Source organism: Eptesicus fuscus, chromosome 22 (assembly GCF_027574615.1).
Source record: "Eptesicus fuscus isolate TK198812 chromosome 22, DD_ASM_mEF_20220401, whole genome shotgun sequence".
NCBI classification, from domain to species: Eukaryota; Metazoa; Chordata; class Mammalia; order Chiroptera; family Vespertilionidae; genus Eptesicus; species Eptesicus fuscus.
In genome coordinates, this window is record NC_072494.1 from 25,485,772 (window position 1) to 25,509,257 (window position 23,486).

At 39.7% G+C, this 23,486-nt stretch overlaps 1 protein-coding gene across 5 annotated transcripts in view; it reads left to right on the forward strand.

The window, feature by feature from the left end:
- SMG7 (SMG7 nonsense mediated mRNA decay factor) overlaps positions 1–23,486 on the forward strand; it is a 57,921-nt gene that overhangs the window by 16,879 nt on the left and 17,556 nt on the right. For all 5 annotated transcript variants that reach the window (XM_028152148.2, XM_054712080.1, XM_028152149.2 and 2 more), the window contains exons 2-10: positions 8,224–8,255; positions 10,979–11,096; positions 12,798–12,930; positions 14,023–14,194; positions 15,405–15,476; positions 16,334–16,484; positions 16,844–16,979; positions 21,014–21,176; positions 21,452–21,608. In XM_028152148.2, coding sequence (XP_028007949.1) covers positions 8,224–8,255; positions 10,979–11,096; positions 12,798–12,930; positions 14,023–14,194; positions 15,405–15,476; positions 16,334–16,484; positions 16,844–16,979; positions 21,014–21,176; positions 21,452–21,608 — 1,134 coding nt within the window. The remainder of the gene's footprint in view (positions 1–8,223; positions 8,256–10,978; positions 11,097–12,797; positions 12,931–14,022; positions 14,195–15,404; positions 15,477–16,333; positions 16,485–16,843; positions 16,980–21,013; positions 21,177–21,451; positions 21,609–23,486) is intronic.

Consider the following 23,486-nt stretch of genomic DNA (forward strand, 5'->3'; position numbering starts at 1 on the left):
GGTGCATGAATACATGCACTGGGCCTCTAGTATATATATAAAAATAAATTGTTTAAAAAATAATATGAATTGACATGAAAAGAGCAAATAAAGTTTTAAAACATAATAGAGAACTGAAATGCATAAATATGTCACAATATATATTTACTGTATATGAGGCCCCTAGAACCATAAGAAATTCAAACAATTCACTCTTAACTCATTCTTGAATTGCCTCCCCTTAAAAATCAAACTGCCCCTCTGTGAGGCATGTGCCCCACGTTGGGAACCACTGTATTAGTTGAAAGACAGAATCTGAGCTCCTTAATATGTCGTGTGAGGCCTCACAATCTGCTGTCTGCCTTGACTCTCTAGTTCACCTCCTGTAGCCTCCTGCCTTGTTTCTACCTGCTTCACTAGCTTTTTCCCTCCTCCTTTTATTGTTGTGCTACTTTCTCTGCCTGGAAGAATAATTCCTTCTCATCCTTTGAGATTTCCAGACCAGAATAGGTCCTTAATTAAACTCTTTACATGTTTTTAAATAATATAGATTATAGTGAATGTTGTAGAGTATTGGAGTGTCAGGAGATTAGAAAATTCATGACAGACTATAAAGTGCCATAGAGAGAAAGCAAGTTAGTATTTTTATTATCTTTTACTGAGAAAAGCTCCTTTAGGAGCAACATTTTCCCTAGATGTTCTTTTCTATGAAATTCAACAGTACATCAGCAATACGATTTGTTTTTTCTGATTAATTCCATGAGATTTGATGTCTTAGAGATCTGTAGATTATGTATGCTGTGTACCTGAGTGTATGAACATACTTGATAATGTTTGACCTGTTATTTTAGCACAAGTAATTATGATTATGTTATTATGCTTATGATAATAAATTATGAATTACTCTTATTATCTCAATACTCCTTAGTACTGTATGGAATTAAGTAAATAAATTAACTTGAAATAAAACCATGGCTTTTATTAAATTTAAAAAACTACTCTAGGCTTGCTTTCCCAAACAAAAGAGGATTATTCACCTTTCCTTAGCAATTGTGAGTTTAGAGGATGTTGGCTTATATTTTTATGATCTCCTCATAGGAGAAAAGGGGGTTGAGAGTTCAGGTAGAGGAATCTTCCATTGTATCTACCCCTGATTTGGAAATATCGTCTATTTTTAAACTGAGAATCTTAATATATGTCTTAATAATATGTTATTATCCTATGTTACCTTGCATTGTTATGTAAGTGCTCTGTATAATCAAGATAGTTGTCAAAGAAGATAACCATTAATTTTAGTGTTTTTCGTCTAGTGACATTTTAAAAAATGGTTATAAAATGCTAACTATTGAAAGCTCCACTTCTGTGAGCTATTACTAGCAAACATTCTAGATTTTTTTCTTACAATCTTGGATAAGAAAGGGACTTGATAATGGTTAGGAATTCGCCTTTGGAACCAAACTGAGTTCAAATGCTATCTCTATTACATACTTTCTAACTTGATCTTGGGCATGTTATTTAACCTCTATCTCCTGGCATTTCTTTAGCTATGAGATGGCAATAATAGTTCAGTGTGAATTAAATGATTACTTTATGTAAAGCACTTAGAGCAGTATCTGGTGATAGTAAGTGCTATTCATAGTGTTAGCTATTTCAGTACCTAGTACATTAGATTGCATTAAGTGTATTTATAGATTTTGATGATCATATCGTCTCAAAGAGTATTGTTTCACATTGTTAACTCTCAACATATTTGATTATCACTGAATGTTTCAGATTTTATTTAGTTTTTAATGACTTCTTATTAGTATAAGTGCTTAATTTCCCATATTGTTTACAGATTGAGACAATATATTGAGTATTTTGAAAACTTTATCTATATATATAAAAGCCTAATATGCAAATTGTCTCCTTGGGAATTCAACCAGGAGACTGGGAGTTCGATTGTTTGCTGTGATGTACACTGACCACCAGGGGGCGGCGTGGAACGAAGGAAGGCCCCAGCTGATAGCCGAAAGGCCCTGATCGGCCCAGTTTGCTGGCCAGGTCTAGGGACCCTACCTGTGTACAAATTTCGTGCACCAGGCCTCTAGTATTTTATAACTATTTAATAATGCTATTTTAAAAATTATTGAAGCCATGATGATTTTAACTCTTAGATTCTTGGTTTATTCATTTCCTTTATTGATCCCTTCAGGTTAAAGTAAGAATATAAAGGAATTCTAGTTGCCACAAATTCTACCAAGAGAAAACATATTAAAACTGTTACCTCTTTTTTTAAAAAAAATATTTTTATTGATTTCAAAGAGGAAGGGAGAGGGAGAAAGAATCATTGATCAACTACCTCCTGCACACCCCCTACTGGGGATCAAGCCTGCAAACCGGGCATGTGCTCCTGACTGGAATTGAACCCAGGACCCCTCAGTCCACAGGCTGACGCTCTACTCATTGAGCCATACCAGCTAGGGCGAAACTTTTTACCTCTTTATATAAGCATTGGATATAGGCTATAAACTGTAATATTAGTCTTTAACAATATTGGTTTTTAACAAGACAAGTAGGTCAACTGAGGTGCACTACTTTTTCTTTATAAAGTAAAATGTAATCAACCAATTTTGTGCTTTGGTATAAGATCACATATCTGTTGACTTGGTTTCTTGTATATTATGCACTGTAAAAAAAGAAAACTAATACTTGTGATATAAACAATTCTTAGTTTAACCCTTTTTCTCACCTGCCTAAATCGATATATTTGGTACACAGTAAAAAAGGAAGAATAAGTGGATAATCCTATATTATAAAAGCCTAATATGCTATGTGTCCGGTCGTCCGTTCAACAATCAAAGCGTAATATGCTAATGATATGCTAAGGCCACTCAACCGCTCGCTATAACATGCACTGACCACCAGGGGGCAGACACTTTGACTGGTAGGTTAGTCTGCTGCCGGGGTCCGGCCAATCAGGACTGAGCAAGAGGGGCCAGACACACCCTGGAGCCCTCCTGCGGTACTCCCTAGGTGGCCAACCTCCCGCATCTCTCCCTGGTGCCTTGGCCTGGCCTGTGCCCTCTCGAAATCCCGGACCCCTTGGGGGATGTGGGAGAGCTGGTTTCGGTCTGACCCCACTGGTGCATGAATCGTGCCACTGGGCCTCTATTGATATATAAACCTAACCTGGTTGAGCTTGATCCCCAGTGGCATGTGGGAGGCAGCCAACTAATGTTTCTCTCTCATCTCCCTCCCTCCCTTCCTCTCTCTCTCCCCTCCCCCACCTTCTTCTCTGACATCAATTAAAATATATTTAAAAAAAACAACAACAAAAAACAATTTGCAAATTCATTTAATAAAAAGTATGACATGGCCTATAAACACTAACTTTCTGGTTACGAAACTATTTTTTACAGTTCTCTTTGCCACAGGTTTACAATATTAACTAATAAGAGATTTCTTTACTCTGAGGAAACTATCGATGATTCCTCGTGTAGGAAAACTATTTGGTGTAGGAACTTACAGATATTTTACTTCTCTTTTTTTTAATCAAGTAATCCCTAGAGCAGGAGAGGCAAATTTTTTCTGTGAAGGACCAAATAAATGTTTTAAGGCTTGGTGGGCCGTGTGGTCTTTGTCTGCTCAATTCTGCCCTTGTAGCAGAAAGCAGCCATAGACAGTATGTAAATTAATGGGCAGGGCTGTGTTCCAGTAAAATTTATTTACAAAAAATAGATGCAGGGTGAAAGGGAATTTCACCCAAGGCTGAAGACTGCCCTAGAATATGAGTTTTACTTGTAGTTCTTCTGATTGAAACTTAGATATTTATTTCCTAACTAGGGGCCCGGTGCATGAAATTCATGCATGGGGGGGGGTGTCCTCTCAGCCCAGCCTGCACCCTTCTCCAATCGGGGACCCCTTGGGGGATGTCCCTGTGGGATCGGGCCTAAACCAGCGGATGGACATCCCTCTTGCAATCTGGGACTGCTGGCTTCTAACCACCTGCCTGCCTGCCTGCCTGCCTGATCGCCCCTAACTGCACTCCCCTGCCGGCCTGATCTCGCCCCCAACTGCCTCTGCCTCGGCCCCCACCACCATGGCGTTGTCTGGAAGGAAGTCGGACGTCCGGAAGGTGGCCAGTTGACCTAGTTTAATTAGCATATTACCCTTTTAGTAGTATAGATTATATAGCAGTGATGACGAACCTATGACACATGTGTCAGCACTGACACGCGTAGCCATTTCTGATGACACGCGGCTGCTGAGGCGTCCGCATGCCGAGGATGAAACATTTGCGAAATAATGTTTTTTCCTCAAAGTGACACACTACCCGAGTTATGCTCAGTTTTTTGGCGAAGTTTGACACACTAAGCTCAAAAGGTTGCCCATCACTGTTATATAGGATAGGGTTGCTTAAATGGGCGGGGGGAGCCTTTTTCAGCAGGAGGAGATGCACTTGGCAGACAAAAACACAATCCCTAGATCTGGACTGATAGCCAGCCATATACACTATACTACCAAACCGGTCATGAAAAAATTTGAACTGCTGTCTTACACCTTATACCAAACAGCTGATGTCCTTAAAACCCCTCCGCAGCCCCCACCTTAGGTTCTGCCTTTGCCCTTCACCCAATTTTGGTTCTGATTGGTTGGTTTCTATGCCAGTCAGCATCAAAAGCTCCGCCTCCTAGGCATCCATTGGCTCCTGGCACTTCACCCAGATTTGGTCCTGATTGGTCGGTTTCTATGCCAGTCAGCGTCTCCGGGCCTATCTCTGGGCCTGATCAAAGAGGTGGGACTGATCAGCAGCCCCGGAGGAGGCCTGGAGAGAAACAGAGGCGTGGCTGCTGCCAAAGCCAGGAGAGAAAGAGAGAGGCAATGGCTGATCAACAGCTGCCACGGACGCTGGGGATCAGACCCTGCCTCTCTCTCTGCAGGCCTCTCTCTGGGCCTGATCCACAGCCTACTCAGCAGTCAGTGCTGGGTCGCCATGGCAACCCAGTACTGACTTCCAGTGTTCCCTTGAGCCTTGGTCGTTATGGACCCTGACACGTGCGCTCGCTCGCTCTCTCTCTCTCTCTCTCTCTCTCTATATATATATATATATACATATATATATATCAATATATATATTGATATATATACATATATATATATATCAATATATATATTGAGAGAGAGAGAGAGAGAGATACTAGAGGCCCGATGCATGAATTTCTTGAAAGAGTAGGCCTTCCTTCCCCCACTACTGGAACCGGCTTCCTTCTGGAACCCAGGACCCAGGCTTCCCTCTGGCCGCCGGCAGGCCCCTGGGACCCTGGCTTTCCTCACAGCCCCGGCTTTGTCTAGAAGGTTGGCCGGAAGGACGTCCAGTCTAATTAGCATATTGTGCTTTTATTATCATAGATGAATAGACTAGAGGCCAGGTGCATGAAAATACATGCATTGGAGTGGGGGTCCCTCAGCCCGGCCTGTCCCCTCTCACAGTCTGGGAGCCCTCAGGGGCGGGAGGTGACCAAGCGATCAGGGGAAGGTGATGCCCCATCACACCTCTGCTGCTGCCACTGCTGGCAGCGCAAGCCTCAGCCGGCCCTGGTTACCTGCACCTTGGGCCGGCCCTGGGCGGCTGGGGGCTGAGGGGACTGGGGGACTCCGGAGGTAGGTGCACAGAGCGGCCGGGCCCACCCTTGCTGTGTGCCTGCCACCCCAGCAGGGCTGAGGGGACTGGGCGCCACCATCTTGTGGCTGTGGGCGCCACCATCTTTTTTTTTTTTTTTTTTAATATATTGATTTTTTACACAGAGGAAGGGAGAGGGATAGAGAGTTAGAAACATCGATGAGAGAGAGACATTGATCAGCTGCCTCCTGCACACCTGCGGGATGTGCCCGCAACCAAGGTACATGCCCTTGACCGGAATCGAACCCGGGACCCTTCAGTCCGCAGGCCAACGCTCCATCCACTGAGCCAAACCGGTTTCGGCAGCGCCACCATCTTTGAGGGTGGGGCAGTCAGTTAGCATATTTCCTCCTTATTGACTGTGGGCGCTGCCATTTTGCAATGACGTAAGGGTCAATTAGTATATTCCCTCTTTATTAGATAGGATACCTATAATAATAAAAGTGTAATATGCTAATTAGATCGGATGTCCTTCTGGATAAAGCTGGGGCTGTGAGGGAAGCCTAGGTCCCAGGTGTCAGAGGGAAGCCGGTGCTGGCAGCCAGGGGAAGGAAGGCTTATTTTTGTGTGAATTTTGTGCATCAGGCCTCTAGTTTTCATATAAGCTAGTTGACTTAAATGTTAGTGTTTAGTTGACAGTACAAAACTAAACCTAGATAAGTCTATGTCAGCTTTTTATGTCATAGAATTTTTATTCTGATTTGAAAGAAATAGAAATAACTTGGACTTTGGTGTCAGAAATAACTATGTTGCACTTAATTGTGCCTAATTGCTGGTTGTGATGCTGGACAAATTGTTTTACATTTCAGAGCTTCAATTTCTTTGTTTATAGATTGGGAATTAATAGTAGCTATCTCCCAGGGTGGTTATATTTTTCATTTAGCTTTCTTTTCATCATTGCAGTTTAGCAAGATTATTTTAGTCATTAGCTTGTGTCTCTTCCAGAACCTAGTAAAGAACTCTGCATAGAGTGAGCACCTCCACTCTTGTCAATCGAGGAATCAAAATCTCTGGGATTTCAGAGTGATTTAACATTTACGTCAGAGTTTTATACCATATTCTCACTTTTGTTAGTGCTTGAATTTTTTACTTTTGCAGTTTTCCTTGGACAGATTACATTATATAAAAATACTAGAGGCCCGGTGCACAAAATTCGTGCACGGGGGCGGGGGGGTGTCCCTCAGCCCAATCTGGAACATTTCTCTCACAATCCAGGACTGCTGGCTCCCAACTGCTCGCCTGCCTGCCTTCCTGATTGCCCCTAACCGCTTCTGCCTGCCAGCCTGATCACCCCCTAACCACTCCCATGCCAGCCTGATTGATGTCTAACTGCTCCCCTGCTAGCCTGTTTGCCCCCAACTTCCCTCCTCTGCCGGCCTGGTCACCCCTAACTGCCTTCCCCTGCAGGGTTGATAGCCTCCAACTGCCCTCCCTTGCAGGCCTGGTGCCTCCCAACTGCCCTCCCCTGCTGGCCATCTTGTGGTGGCCATCTTCTGTCCACATGGGGGCAAGATCTTTGACCACATAGGGGCATCCATATTGTGTGTTGGAGTGATGGTCAACCTGCATATTACTCTTTTATTAAATAGGATAGAGGCCTGGTGCACGGGTGGGGGCCAGCTGGTTTGCCCTGAAGGGTGTCCCGGATCAGGGTGGGGGTTCCCTTGGGGCGTGGGGCGGCCTGATCGAGGGGCCTGTGGTGGTTTGCAGGCCAGCCACGCCCCCTGGCGACCCAAGTGGAGGCCCTGGTATCTGGAATTTATTTACCTTCTACAATTGAAACTTTGTAGCCTGGAGCGGAGCCAAGCCTTCTGCTCGCTCCGTGGCGGGCTTTGTGTATCTTCTATAATTGAAACTTTGTAGCCTTAAGCGGAGGTCTGGGCCCGGCCAGGGTGTGCGGAAAGCTTTGCTTCTTCCATTGCCTGGGGTCAACCCTAGCTTCCTGCTCTCTCCAGCTCCGTGGCTGCCGCCATTTCTGTTTGGATTTGTTTACCTTCTATAATTGAAACTTTGTAGCCTTGAGTGGAGGCTTAGGCTGGCAAGAGAAGGCGGAAAGCTTGGCTTCCTCTGTCGCCTGGGAAACCCAAGCCTCCCTCCTCCTCTCTGTGGCTGTAGCCATCTTGGTTGGGTTTATTTGCATACTCGCTCTGATTGGCTGGTGAGCGTGGCTGGTGGGTGTAGCAGAGTGATTGTTAATTTGCTTATTGCTCTTTTATTAGGTAGGATAGTGTAAAGTTTTTTTTTGTTTGTTTTTGTCAGTGGAAGCCTGGACCAGAATCTCTTGGAATTATAGATCTCCTTTTACTGTTATCTTAAATCTATCCGATTTATATGCAAACAGCAAGAAAGTGAACTCAAAGATTTTATGATGACCTGTAAACTTTTAAGTAATGGCATCAGATTGCCCAGACCTAGTGCTAACTCTGGATGAGAAAGCAGAGGGACTTTTTGCAGTGCCACAGATAGAGCTGCTTACATCCTTATTGTAGTAGATGAGCTCACTTAACTGTGAACTTGTAGTGTTAATTTCTGCTGGGTATACCTGCTTTGTTTCTAACTGCTCTTCTCTTTTTCCTTTTTAGGCAGGCAGAAGTCCTGAAGGCTGACATGACAGGTAGTGGCTACTCCTTTGTTTTTCAGAACTTACTTTATACCATTAAATTAAGTAAAGGGTATCTTTACTATATGACTTGTAGCACTTATTTGCTTTAAATATTTATTGTTTTATATTTTGAATTCTTACTTAGATGATGACCAGTCAAGAATTTTCTATAAGCTGTACTACAAAGGATTGAATATTACCTAATTTACTACCGAGAATCATTTATCTTTTATGAACTATTTATCAATGATTTCAGACATACAGAAAAAAATTCACATACTATATAAACACTAATATCCTTTGGTATTAGGTTCTTTTTTTTTTTTTTTTAAAGATATATTTTACACAGAGGAAGGGAAAGGGATAGAGAGTTAGAAACATCGAGGACAGAGAAACATCAATCAGCTGCCTCCTGCACACCCCATACTGGGGATTTGCCTGCAACCAAGGTACATGCACCTGACCGGAATCAAACCCGGGACCCTTCCGTCCACAGGCCGATGCTCCATCCACTGAGCCAAACCGGCTAGGGCTGGTATTAGTTTCTTATCTTCCTATTTATAATTCCTCAAATTGGAATAATAGGTAAATCTTCAGAAAAATATTTGCAGGAAAACTGCTGACATGTTTGAAGTTGAGTGAGCTGCCTCGCCACATTCCTTTTTTATCCCTTTTTTATTTTGAATAGTAGCCAAGGTGTTTTTGAAAAAAAATAACTGGACTTAGTCACTAAACAGAGCAGATGACTCTAACCCCCAAATGAAGAAATATGGCAATACTCTAGTGATAAGTATGCTCTCCATAATAGCATACGCCATCCAAATATGTAAGAGAAATATGTGATAATGGACCTTGTTCTAATTTTGAGGAATTTAGTTCTGCAATGAAACCCACAAAGAAGAGTTAAATTATTGTGATAATCAGCATATCTGCCAAAATTTATAATTAAAAGGAAATGGACTGTTTCGATGTCTTGATCTCAATTTGTACAATTATAGGCTAATGTTCTCTAAGAATTTGTGGGTAATCTCATTGTCATCTTGTTCAAGGGAAAAAGAAGAAAAAAGTTCCAAACACTTGTTATAGGTTTACTTAGTATAGCACTTAAGTTCTTCCCATCCTATTTAATAATCCTATCTAATAAAAGGGTCTTATGCAAATTAACCATCACTTCTACACAAAGATGGTGGCTCCCATAGCCAGAAGATGGCAGTGCCCAGTCCTCAGCCCCGCGGGAGTCCCCCTAGTCCCAGGGGGCAGCGTGGCTGCTGAGAGCAGACAGCGTGAGCGCCTGGTGGAATGCTTGCTTCGTTGCAAGGGTCCGCACCCGGCCGCAGGTGGGCCTCTGGGCAGCGGGCGCGGAGCGACCAGGCTCCTCAGAGAGCTACTGGTGCATGGATTCATGCACAGGGCTACTAGTTGTTAACATAATTGTCATCATTTCCCATTCTTTGGATATCAGTTTCAACTCTGAGCAACTGTGTTATGCTCTGTGATGGCATTATAAGTACAATCTGAAGTATTAAACACCCTTAGTAAGAATGCCTGCCCAGTAAGATACTAAGTCTGTTCATTTAAATAGTGATCTTTTCCAATTATTTCCCTGCCATTGACGAAGCAGAGCTGAAAAAATGTATAAATATTATTGATTTAATCATTTAATACTTAAGAGCAAGAAGCTGATATTATACCCTAACTTTTTTTTAGTAGCCAGCAAACTCTTGTGAGGATTAACTCAAATATCCAGAAGATTCTTCTTGCAGAATAGGATTATGGTGGCTATAGAAACTAATAGCAGAACCTAAAAACAAGAGTGAAGATTATGCCATTGCACAGCAGCAAAATATGCAACCAGACAGCCTAACAGGCAGTTGGAAATATATATTATAAAGTCCATTATTTAGTTCTACTGAGGCAGCTCACTGTCAATTATTGCACTCATAAGCCTACTTATCGGAAAGGCTAATGTGCCTTTTAGGACTCTGGCAGACAATATGGCCTCAATTTGAAATTTTGTGTAGTAATAGCCTGACTTTCTGATTTCATCTTGCAATGTCTCATTTGGCCTCTTGAGCAGTTTAATCACTGTCTGCTATCAGTCCTCATTTACATTAAATAGCAAGTATGGATTGCTCACAAAAGTGTCTTGGCAAGCATCCTACCAATCATTAGAATAATGCTCACTGTCCTGGTTTTGTTGGATTGACATATATAGAGTAGGAGTAACAGCAGAATGCCCAAACAGCTGCTGGATTATGAGCTGATAGGAAGATTTCATAAGGACAATTGTGAGAATAATTTAAAAATTTTTTTAAAAAGCTGCTTTGGACAAAGAGAGGTATAGTTGTGAGAGTAAACAGACCAACTTGGCAGTCCATCATTTTAAAGAGGGTGGCTAGTGTGAGGGATATGGCTTCCTATGGTATGAATACATAGAAATCCAAACCCAAAACAAAGGGAATACCATTCCTTTTTTTTTTTAGCCTTTTTCATTTCATGTTATTATTTTAAAGCTAAAAGACAAATACAGAAGCATACAGATTTAGTCATTAGTCAAAAGGTGAAAGTCATTTGAAATGCAGTAGTATAAAACTTCAGCAACCTGTGGTATATACTGGTACTTACAGCAGGTTTTTACTTTGGGGAATGGGGAGGGGAAGGAATCATTGGTGTGGTACAATGGTCTTAACTCTCTATTTACCTGTCTACTGTTTTATTTTTGTTTTGTTATTCAGATTCTAAGCTGGGTCCAGCTGAGGTCTGGACATCCAGGCAGGCTCTGCAGGACCTGTACCAGAAAATGCTAGTTACTGATTTGGAATACGCTTTAGACAAGAAAGTAGAACAGGATCTGTAAGTATTATCATTTGGGATGTCCCTGTTGAGATCAAGGATCTCACCAAGACTTTAGGATAGTAAAGAACAATGTGGTTGTTTCTTTTTAACCTCTCTCAGAGTAAGCTTTTTCAATGAAAATAAAAAAGAAAAGATATTATAATACTTGTGATTGGGGGGGGGGGGGGGGTGGGGGGGGAGTTGCGGTGCTAGAGAGATGTTCCGAGTCGGCTCTTATTAAGATCTTTAGGGCATTTCATAAAATAAAGAGGTATTTCCTTCCCCACCCACCCTTAATAAGACTAAAGAAAGGTTTTGTATATTTAGGCTATCTCCACTCATTTTTTCTTTAATATGTTTTTTTATTTTATAGAGAAAAAGGGAGAGGAAAACATCAATGAGAGAGAAACATCGATTGGCTGCCTCCTGCACACCCGCTACTAGGGATTGAGCCTGAAACCCTGGCATGTGCCCTGACTGGGAATCGAACCGGTGACCTCTTGGTTCATAGGTCGAATGCTCAACTATTGAGCAACTGACCAGGCTGTCGCTCAGTGGTTGCTCGTTCTTTCTTTGAGGGGTGAAATGGCAGATAACCAGATTCCCAAGTGAGTAAATAAATGCCTTTTGTGGAAGGCCTTATCTTTTAAATTGAAACAAGGACGTTGGCCTGATGAAAAATTTTAAATCACTTAAGAACATTCTATTTAGTAATGCCCATTTCCCAAAGTTGCAGTGAAGATTTTTTGAGATCTAGTAATAGAGCTTAATCACAACCACTCAAAATCCATATCTATGATATTAGAGTCAAGGATAAGATGTCATCAAAAATTCTAAGGGAGTGATTGACCTCATAAATCATTTTAAAAAAACCAGTGCTCTAGAGCCTTAAAAGTTGACATTGATAGGAGTTAGGTACTTTCCAGGTAGGTTGTAAACCTTTTATCTGTTTGCTTCCTTGAATCAAGCCAGTAATATCATCCCTTCATCTTAGTTCTGTTTTTTCCCCCTCATGTGATTTCCAAGTTAGAAGGTGGCTGTATTTCACCATAACTGAATTTAAAATTATTCTCTAAACAACTCAATTAATGAAAGGCATTTTATAACAGGATTTTGGTATGCTGTATTTCAGCATTGTGTTGTTTCTTATTTTTAAATAGCTAAAATTAAAATGTCAAAAAATGACCTTATATTTCAAGTTCTAAAGAAAACATTAACCCCAAGAGAAACCAACTATTAATTAGAAATAGAACTGTGAGAAATAGATTTTAGGGAAATAAGGGATATAGCTTAATATTTACAAAGCTTTTTTCCCTCTATACATGTCACTTGTTAGGGTACACTCAATTATTTTTTGGCACAATGTATGCACATTTGTTAATTTATTTTTACATTGGTGTTACCACTGTAGTTCTGATTTTGTACTGGGATCCCTAAGTAGGCTCTAACTTTAGTAGCACTAAAAGATTAATAACTAAAGCCACAATCTGATGATTTAAATATTTGGTTAAGTGTTTACTAAGGCCAGTTGGATTCTACTGCGTGTCTAGTCTTGTTCAAAGGGGAGCCTAAAGTTATTTAATTAAGTCACTATCTTTAATGCAGGTTTACTATCTAGTATGTTATAATTATAACAAACAGTTCTTTCTTGTTCTCAGGGGGACCAGTGTCTGCCCAGTGAGTCACTGCTATACAAATAGAATTACATTTTGTTTTCAGCTGGAATCATGCCTTTAAGAATCAGATCACAACACTACAAGGCCAGGCAAAGAATCGAGCAAACCCGAATCGGAGTGAAGTTCAGGCAAACCTTTCTCTGTTCCTAGAGGCAGCTAGTGGCTTCTATACTCAGGTGAGTTCTACATTGTATACCAATTTTCCTAGAATTCTCTTTGTACACATTTTGTTGTTCATATAAATACTTTGTGGCTCTGGCTGGTTTGGCTCAGTGGATAGAGCGTTGGCCTGTGGACTGAAGGGTCCTGGGTTTGATTCCCGTCAAGGGCATGTGCCTGGGTCGCGGGCTCTATCCCCAGTTGGGGGCATGCAGGAGGCAGCCGATCAGTGGTTCTCTCTCATCATTGATGTTTCTATCTCTCCCTCTTCCTTCCTCTCTGAAATCAGTAGAAATATATTTAAAAAACAAAACACAAAAATCCACTTTATGTAACCACTATGTGGGCCATTCAGTTGATCACCTATAATCTCAAGTGAATAAAAATGCCCCAAATTGTATACCATAAGAAGCGAGATCATAATGGATTAAGGAATGAATAGGAATTAAGAAAGCAGGTATAGCATGTGTGGACTCCTTTGAATGAGTTTGGCTGAAGTCTTTTTTTTTTTTTTAAGTATGTTTTTTATTGATTTTTACTGAGAGGAAGGGAGAGGGATAGATAGAAACATCAATAAGAGAGAAACATTATCGATTGGCTGCTACCTGCACACCCCCTACTGGGGATCTAGCCTTTAACTCAGGTATGTGCCCTGACTGGGAATCGAACTGGGGCCCTCTTGATTCATGGGTTGATGTTTAACCACTGAGCCACACTGTCCAGGCACTGAAGTTCTTTTTAAAAAATGCTGCTGTTCCTTTAAGATGCATATTCTAGATTGCTCGAATACTTGAGAATTCAAGAGAGATGATTTGTAATGAATGCTACTAATTATCTTATGAAGAATTACCATATGTAGGAGGGAAAATGAAAATAAATGATTGTATCATGTATAATACAGTATTACTGTTGCTGTTATTATTTGCTGCTATTAAAAAAGAAATGATTAGGGAAAAAAGGTTACCATAAAATTTTCTTGAAGTGCTTGCTCAGGTCTCAGCAGTATGTGATATTAGATACATATGTTAAAGTATACAAGTTTTACTATAGAGCACTTCTGACTTGCCAGGTCTGACTTAATACTAAATCTTGCTATGTTTTCCTTTCAGTTATTACAAGAACTGTGTACAGTGTTTAACGTAGATTTACCATGCCGTGTGAAGTCTTCCCAGTTGGGAATTATCAGCCATAAACAGACGCATACCAGCGCCATAGTGAAGCCACAGTCCAGCTCCTGCTCCTATATCTGCCAGCACTGCCTCGTGCACCTTGGAGACATTGGTGAGCCTTTGGTGTGAAGGAATTGATAATACATTTATAATACATTTATTCTTTTCTTTGGTGTGGTCATAGAGGGAAGCTCGATTTCCCTGTAAACTGAGCATGCAAACACAATTTAGATGGTCATAAGAGGAAACTAAAATATATTTTAAGGCAATTAGATTTTCTCATTGTTTTGACATTGGCAAAGGATCTTGAAGGAAATAACTTTCACATTAAGATTTAAATTTTATTCAGATTTGTGCAGATGTAGGCAAATGATAAATAGCAAAAATGTAATCAAAGTTAAACTTTTCAGAGTGGTGCCATAATATTTCCTAAATTAAGTCTGTACTCGTAGAATTGTGGGGTTTACGAATTATTCCTTCTGAAACCAGATTGCCTTCTTTCCTTCCTGCCAGTGCATTAAAAGCTCATTTCTGTTTCCTTTTAACAGTTAAATTTGTATTTCCATTTTATATATTTAAATCTGGGAATGTTATGTAACTTATTTCTTGTTCATTCCTTTAAGGTGACCTAAAAAATGGTTGTAAAACAAATTAACTATAGGATTATGTTTTGTTGTCCTCAAATAACAAGGAATTGAGAACATTACTGCTTTAAGATCAAAGATTTTAGATTTCTTGATGTCATAAGTCACTAACTCCATGAGGGGTCACATCAAAGTAAGCACCAAGTTCTGCAGGAAGATTCAAGGAATAGTGTATTTAGGTTGTTTTGCTGTCAGTGTATTCTTTGCACACACATACTTAGTATTGCAGTAGGTATGAGGCATTTTTCAAAATCACTTTATAAATAATTGAAAGAAATACATAATTTTCAGATCATCTTGTATAGTGTTTTTTGTTTTGTTTTGTTTTTAAGTGCCATATAACTCACCCCTTCTTGGCCGGCTCCAGGTCACCAGCATAGTCCGTAGTGAGAGCTGGTGATGCATGACACTGGAGGACCTGAAAGTGGGGGCTAGGTAAGCTTTAAAATTGGTTACATGCTGAATGTCCCAAATAGGGAAGGCTGGATGGACACTTCACACACATAATCCTATAGTTAATTTGTTTTAAAGTATTTTTCTGTCTTTAATGCTCTTAAATCAATTTTAATGTGTTTGTTATCTTTAGAATTTAAAACAATAGCCTGTTTTGGAAATATTACCCTAGTTGTTGCTTTCTTTGTTTGTCTTTAAACTACATTTTCTTCTTCCTTCTCTCAGCTCGATACAGAAACCAGACCAGCCAGGCAGAGTCCTACTATAGGCACGCAGCTCAGCTTGTCCCCTCTAATGGTGAGTGAGTCTCTCATGTCAACTGGTCGACAGTGACACTTCATTCAGTACCACAGTATGGTAAATAACTGAAGGCTTATCTTTCATGTTTTAGGACTTTTGGTATTGATTGTCATATTTTCCCTTTTAACCACATTCTATATAACGAAATGAAATTTCTAAAATAACTGTTGTAAATTAAAACAGTATAAATAGAATATCCCCTAACATGATCTAAAATTATTTCAACAACTCTGACTTCCATAATTACTTATAGAATAATTCTCTCTTTAGTACCACCATTTCGGTCCTAGGAAAATTATCTCATTATCTAAAAGGTAGTGGTTTTGTATTTTGTTGGTCCCAGTAATAATTGTTAGTGTGATTCTTGAAGTAGAGAAATTACAACAGATGTTTAATGAAATAAGTCATTCTTGTTAAGCCACATTAAAATTCCTCTATAGATTCTAAAAGGAGACCTTGAGAGAGTCTCAAGCAGGGATGGTAGTCGGCAAACTGTTCGTTTAGTGTTGTCTGTGGCTGCTTTCCCACTGCAGTGGCAGAGCCGGGTAGTTGTAATAGAGACTCTGATCCCCCAAATCAAAACATACTTACTATCTAGCCCTTTCTACCAGTTGTATTTGAACTTAAAGTGCTGTCCACTGGAATTATGTGGCTTTTTAACCTAAACATTTTATGTTTCATTGCTGAAGTGTGATGGTTTACATTATGCCTATTTGTAATGAGGTCGTCATGACATTTACTTTATCCAGTACTCCACCTTATTAATTTAAAGGCTTGAAAACTGATAATTTGTTTTCTGATAGCAAAAGTTGGTGCATCTTTAGTTACTTTAGAATTTTGACTTTCTCCTCTAGGTCAGCCTTACAATCAGTTGGCTATCTTAGCTTCTTCCAAGGGAGACCATCTGACCACCATTTTCTACTACTGCAGAAGCATTGCTGTGAAGTTCCCTTTCCCAGCTGCCTCCACGAATCTACAGAAAGCACTTTCTAAAGCACTGGAAAGGTAGGGCTGACTTTCCCAAGAGGTCTTTGTGTAACCTGGTAGGCTTTACCCCTCAAATTTAGGCATATAAGAAATAATGGCCAGTTCCCTATGCTTCTCTTATACTTGCCTGATTTATAAACAATAATAAATAATAGTTTTCACCAAATTTCGACCAATCAGCAATTGATTTGTTTCCAGTAGAGGAGTACAGGTTGCTGATTACTGCCTCCACCTGAGAGTGTCACATTTGAAAGTCAGTCAGGCGCAAAATCCTCTCTAGGTATTCAAACATTGTATTTTTACAAACTGAAGCCTCCTTTAAGAGGTTTTAGCCACTTTGCTGCTTAAGATTCATGGAAGTTTTTCTTTCATTTCAGCCGGGATGAGGTGAAAACCAAGTGGGGTGTTTCTGACTTCATCAAAGCCTTTATTAAGTTCCACGGCCATGTGTACCTGAGTAAGAGCTTGGAAAAGTTGAGCCCTCTTCGAGAAAAATTGGAAGAACAGTTTAAGGTTAGATTTCAAAACCAGAGAATTTATTGTCTTGTTTAAATAAGCATAAGATTTGGAGGAAGATGACTCCCAGTTTTCATGCCATTACTTAACTGTGAACTGTTGGTAAAAATTAACTTTGAAATTAAATATGAAAGTTTTGCATACAGCATCCTTTTGATTTAAACTAAGGTGCCGTTTATACAAAGAAATACATGCAGCAACAATGGGCTAATAAATAAGTAACTGCCATTTGGCAAAAAGTATCCAAGTGGAAAGAAACAGCTCCTTCTTTCTCAGACCAAGCACATTTATTTTTCAATTTGGAAAGTACTGCTTTTGATGGATTAGATATTTTTAGATACGGTTTCATTACCTATTTTATAGGTATTTCCATTCTGCAAATCAAGCTCATTTCTCTTGTATTTTGATTCATCAAGATTTGTGGTAATTTGAAGGAAAGAAATGAGAAATTTCATTCAATTACTTTACTCAATTATTTCTAGTTACGTATGTGAAAATTATCTTGGGTTAGGTTAGTATATTAAATTAGTTTAAATGTAGTGTATGATAGGTAAAATGTGGGAGGAGTCAAAATTAAGTATTAACTTTATTTTTAATTTATTCAACAAATATTTGACTGTTGTATACCTATCACTATTTTAGTCACTGGGATCAACATTAAACGACATTCTCAATGAGCATTTTTTATTTTGTGGTTACTTCTGGGTATCTTTACACTTTGGAATTGTCTATAATAGCAGTCGCCAACCGGTGGTCCGCGGACCACTGGTGGTCCATGAGGTCTAAAAGGTTGGTGACTGCTGGTCTATAACTTCTTTATAGTTTTACAAATATTATAAAAGTCTCACAATTCAGAGATTGTAGAACTTAATTAAGATACATAAATTAGCCAAATGTAATAAATGTGAAGTAGTTTTTACAGATAATTAATTTTTAGTTGATACTTGTATATAAAGTATAAAAGTTAATTGATTTCAGAGAGGAAGGGAGAGGGAGAAAGAGATAGAAACATCAATGATAAGAGAGAATCATTGATCAGCTGCCTCCTGCACTGCTCCCACTGGGGATCTAGCCCACAGCTCAGGCTTGTGCCCTGACCTGAAATTGAACCACAACCTCCTGGTCCATAGGTCAACACTCAACCACTGAGCCACATAAGCCAGGCATAGTTGCTACTTTTTGTGTGAAAGAGAGTATAGTGAATAACTATAATAAAATTGTTTGTTTTAAAATAAGCTTCTAAAATAAGAGTCCCTTGCAGTTCTCTGCTTCTCTTAGTGACATATGTAAACTTAGTCCATGATTTATAGAGGGCGGGGGCGGGGGGGGGTGCATAAAAGCAACAACTTACTTTGTAATGCCCGCAGCTATTCAGCCTGGAAAGAACAAACAAGTCTCAATGCTTCATTATAAGTTTTCAGATATCTGAAAGATTATTTTAAAATGACATATCTTTGACTTTCCTGGAGTCAGAACTAAATTAAATCTTAGAATTTGAGTAGAGATGTGTAGGGTGTTGCTGAGTACTCTCCTTTTGAGAACTTAAAAGTCAGGTTGACAGCTATCTTCTTGAACGGTGTAGGTGTAGTCCTGTTACATATCGGGATTGGATAAGATGACCTCTTGAGATTGCTTCTAGCTCTCTTGTTCTATGAAAGATACACTCCCCAAACAGGGAGGGTGTGGAACCTACCTTAATGAAATCCTCTCCATGTAAGTTATTCTAGTCTAGAGTCTAGTCAGTTTTACACTTGGTTCAACCTCAAACACTAATATTCTCTTCAAATATATAATTCTGTATGTGAAGTTCTGGTGGGAGTGTGTGGGCAATTGTGAAGTATCATTCCTGCACTCTAAAATTAAACACAGGATGAGGCAGATCTATTTTAAACCTTACCCAGTACTAAAATGTCAGAAGAACATTGTGGAGTGAGATTTTAGCATAGTTGAGTAAATATTCAAAAGTATTTTAAATCCTATATAATAAAAGGCTAATATGCAATTTGTCCCCTCGACCATGAGTTCAATCGGGGCAGGGCTGCCCGCCAACCACTCAAGGCCCTTCCCACCCCCACTGGTCCTACCCCCTGATTGCCCCTCCCCCCCATCCCAGTCCCATCCAACCATCTTCCCTTGTCCCCTCCCCCTGGCCGGCCCTCTCCTATTGGCTCCAATAGGGGCCGGCCGGGCCCCACCCATCCACGAATTCGTGTACCGGGCCTTTAGTTTGTAGATAATGATGTAAACTTCAATGTGTCTGTTTAACTAGCAGTCTTTAGCTACTAAGCAGAAACATTTACCAAGTTGAGGTTCATTGAAGGATTAAGGCTTGGAATTTCAAAACTGAGATGTAAGGCTTTTTATATCTGTCAGATGTATGCTGTTTCTTAATGGTATTTAATTCAGTGTTTTCCTCAATGGCTGTTCAAAGTGTTTCTCAGTAGCAATATGTGTGTTCCTATTTGATTTTGTCTCAGGGGAGAATCTACTTACTTCAGTACAATCTAAGTTTTACAAAAGTACAATTGAATAATTACACATTGACTTCCAAAGGTGTGAATTATTCCTTCTCTAAGTATTTATTGCGTACCTGTTGTGTGCCACGCACTTTTCTAGGCCTTTGGAGATACAGAGGAGAGAACAAGACAAAGTCTGTGCCTTCATGAACTTAATCTTACATTTGCTAGTACCAGGCTACACCATATGCATCAGTGCTTCTGTGCCTACATTAGAAAGTCCTTTAAAGGGTCAGGATTCTGTAATGTAGGACATTGCCTTCTAAAATGAACGCTGCATTGCTGTATTGTAATTGTAAGGAAAAAAATGCTTTTTGAAAAATACAAATTAGTATTCTCATTTATGCCAGTATCATACATTTGTGTAAAGGCTGGATGCAGAGATTGAAAATTTTGTGGGAGAATTCTGGAGAAGAGCTAGGATTTCAAGACATTTTCAGGAAAGGAAAGTGCTTAATGCCTTTGGGAAAGAAGTGAGCATTCTAGATGTATATATGGGAGTGACAGATGGCAAGGAGGCTGAGAGATCTGATAGGGAGAGGAGAATTAAAGTGGAGTGGAATTGTGTTTTTCTCCAATGGTAATGTGAAAGGTCTTGCTAATGAATTATAGATCTTATTCTGTATCTGTTTCCCACCATAAGGCAGTGAGAGTCTCCATTGTCTCCACAAATTTTCCTTGGGGACAGAGGCAGGTTGGCTGTAGCTAAAATGTAGAATGAAGCCAGATGTCATCTTTGTTATCAACTTTGTTAGGAACTTGTGGGGTTAAGAAGGGCGATTAGGTTGAGGCCACCAGCTGAGTGCATGGAGGTAAATTCTTCCTTTTAGTGCTGGTTAGCAGGTCTTTTTGAACACATGGTTATTAAGTAAAAGAAGTTGATGATGAAGGTTATGGATGTACCTTCGGGGGAAATATCAGTGTAATACTTTGTAGAAGTACCTGTAATATGTTAATGATTGCTTTAGATATCATTTGCCCTGTGTTCCAAAGTATGTTCTTGCTATATACCTCATTTATAAGTAAGTTTCTTTAAGTATGTCAGGCCTTTGAAAGAGTAAATTGTATGACAAAATTTGGAAGTCATACATTATGTACCAAGAGTTCAAAAACATGTTTTGAGTCTCTTTATTTGAAATTTTGCTTCTCACTATATGCATGTACTTTTTAGTCATTGGTCCCAATTTGATATTTTAGTGTGTATGCATCTCTTATAAAACAGCTTCTAATGGATGAAGGCATGTGAATTTATTGATGGATACTGAAAACTTGTGAAAAACAGTTCAGTGGTGTCTGGGTTAATTTTTTTCAAGGCGAATGGTCAGCATGAGAAACATCAGACCACATTAGACTCGATTAAAATACTGGGATTATTAAAAGTGGAACAGTTTACTCATCTGTAATTTACTGTAACCCATGTAGCTCTAAATACAGACTGACAGTTTAATTCTTGTGTTGAAGATGGCTCCTGTTCTCGATAACAGTATATGCAGTGTTCCCTATCTTCTTTTACAGAGGCTGCTGTTTCAAAAAGCTTTCAACTCTCAGCAGTTAGTTCACGTCACTGTCATTAACCTGTTTCAACTTCATCACCTTCGTGACTTTAGCAATGAAACAGAACAGCATAGTTACAGCCAAGATGAGCAGCTGTGTTGGACACAGTTGCTGGCCCTCTTTAGTAAGTATTAAATCATTTTAACTTTCTGTTCCATCTTCTTTGGCCTTTTCATCATAAAGCATTAATGCTATATAAAGGAGTGTCTTATATGTCTTAATATTGAATCAGGAGGCCCATACTCTAAATTCTGTTGCTTATCTGCTGACATCCATCGTCAACTATATCTGTAACAATTTTAACTTGGGGGGGGGGAAAGTCTTTTTAGAAAGAAGCTGTGAGACTGATAACACAGTTTCAAATATCTTATGCTTTCTGTATACATTTTTTCTTTTGAGTGTCTTTTCTTGGCATCCTGTGCAAGTGTCCTCTCCAGAACAAGTCTCAGGAGGAATCCTACAATGCCTATCCCCTTCCTGCAGTCAAGGTCTCCATGGACTGGCTGAGACTCAGACCCAGGGTCTTCCAGGAGGCGGTGGTCGATGAAAGACAGTAGTGAGTATCTTAGAGTTTCGTGTCAGCTTTTGTGCTTTGTTTGTTTGATATTCAAAGATATGTTGAAACCACCTTAGAAAACACAACATTTGAACAATGGAAGGCTGTATTTCCCACCCACTCTTTGGAAATTGAACTGAAGACCTCTTTATATGCTTTCCCTTTATTTGTTTGAATTCTTCATGTGAGGCACAATCTTAAGGATTTCTGACTTTTTGTTCCCCCGTCCTTGGTTGCCACCCTGGGGAAATGGCATTTTTCACATTCCAAAGTGAAATGGAGATAAAATCAGTTTGTTTCTTATTCACTACAGTATGCTCCAATTTTTTGTTTAGGAATTAAAATGAAGAGATTTTTACTCCTTTCCATTATTTTCTATACATAACCTGTTTGGTGTTGCCTTATAGTAATGCCCAATTTGAGTTATATTTGTTTGTTTGTTTTAAGCATAGAATATTTCGGTCATCGCCATTTTCTCGCTAATCTCTACTCAAAATAATCCTGACAGTTCTTAGGAACTATTGGTTTTAGAGTGACAAATGAAAGCCTTCAGCTTACCTTTGATTGTGGGAACATTTCCAAGAAGGCTTTTCAGTGAGTTGGAAGTTCCTCTCCTACATATTTTGATGGTGGGTAGAAGGAGAAGCTCTTTGACATTTCTGCTTTGTGTCCCAGCATCTGCACTTTGACCAAGGGCACAATCTTGAAAATGTCCCAGCCACATTTAAGACCCTGTGATCTCTTTACTTAACTCTCTTTTCTTTCCCCCTTAAACCTAACTATAAGTTCATTTACTATGTGAATAGAGTTTAGTAACATAGCACAGCATACCACACATCTCCTTTTCATGTCAGTGTGAGCATTGTAAATAATGTATATTTTTAAACATTGCTTCCTGGTGCAGAATTTTCATTTCTTTATCCAGAGGCTATACCATTTTCCTTCCCTTCTGAACTTTAAAACCCAGTACTTGTGTTTGGTATAGGAAGTTGTATCAGTGATTCTATGAAAGAAGAATTCTGTATTTTACATTTACTTGAGAGTTTTTGTATTTGTGGGCAGGGATTGATTGTTCTGTTTTGTTTTTGTTCCTGCAGTGACCCTTTTGGCCCACTTTGTGCATCCCCATTTCTTTTCTTTTCTTTTCTTTTTTTTTAGTATGTATTTTTATTGATTTCAGGAAGGGAGAGGGAGAGAGAGAGAGAAACATCAATGATGAGAGAGAATCATTGATCGGCTGCCTTTGCACGCCCCCTACTGGGGATCAGGCCCGCAATCCGGGCATGTGCCCTTGACTGGAATCGAACCCGGGACCCTTCAGTTTGCAGGCCAACGCTCTATTCACTGAGCCAAACCAGCTAGGGCTGCATTCCCATTTCTTAGCATGGCAAAATGGTTATTCAGGCCGAGGAATAGTTTTATTTACAAACTTTTTTCCACCCCCTCTTTCTTTAGTATCATGTACTCTTCCCCCTGCCTCCTATCAGATATATCAGGATTTTTATGCCCTTGCAGGTATTTCATTCTATTGTAAATTGTGTTACAATTCATTTTAAAGACAAGTGTGGGATATGTCTCTAAAACTGGAGATTTTCTTTCTATGTTTCTCTATATATCCTTTTGTACTATTTTAAGTGGCATATTCCCATATTTCTTTTTTTAAATATATTTTATTGATTTTTTACAGAGAGGAAGAGAGAGGGATAGAGAGTTAGAAACATCGATGAGAGAGAAACATTGAGCAGTCGCCTCCTGCACACCCCCTACTGGGGATGTGTCCGCAACCAAGGTACATGCCCTTGACCGGAATCGAACCTGGGACCCTTGAGTCCGCAGGCCGACGCTCTGTCCACTGAGCCAAACCGGTTAGGGCCATAT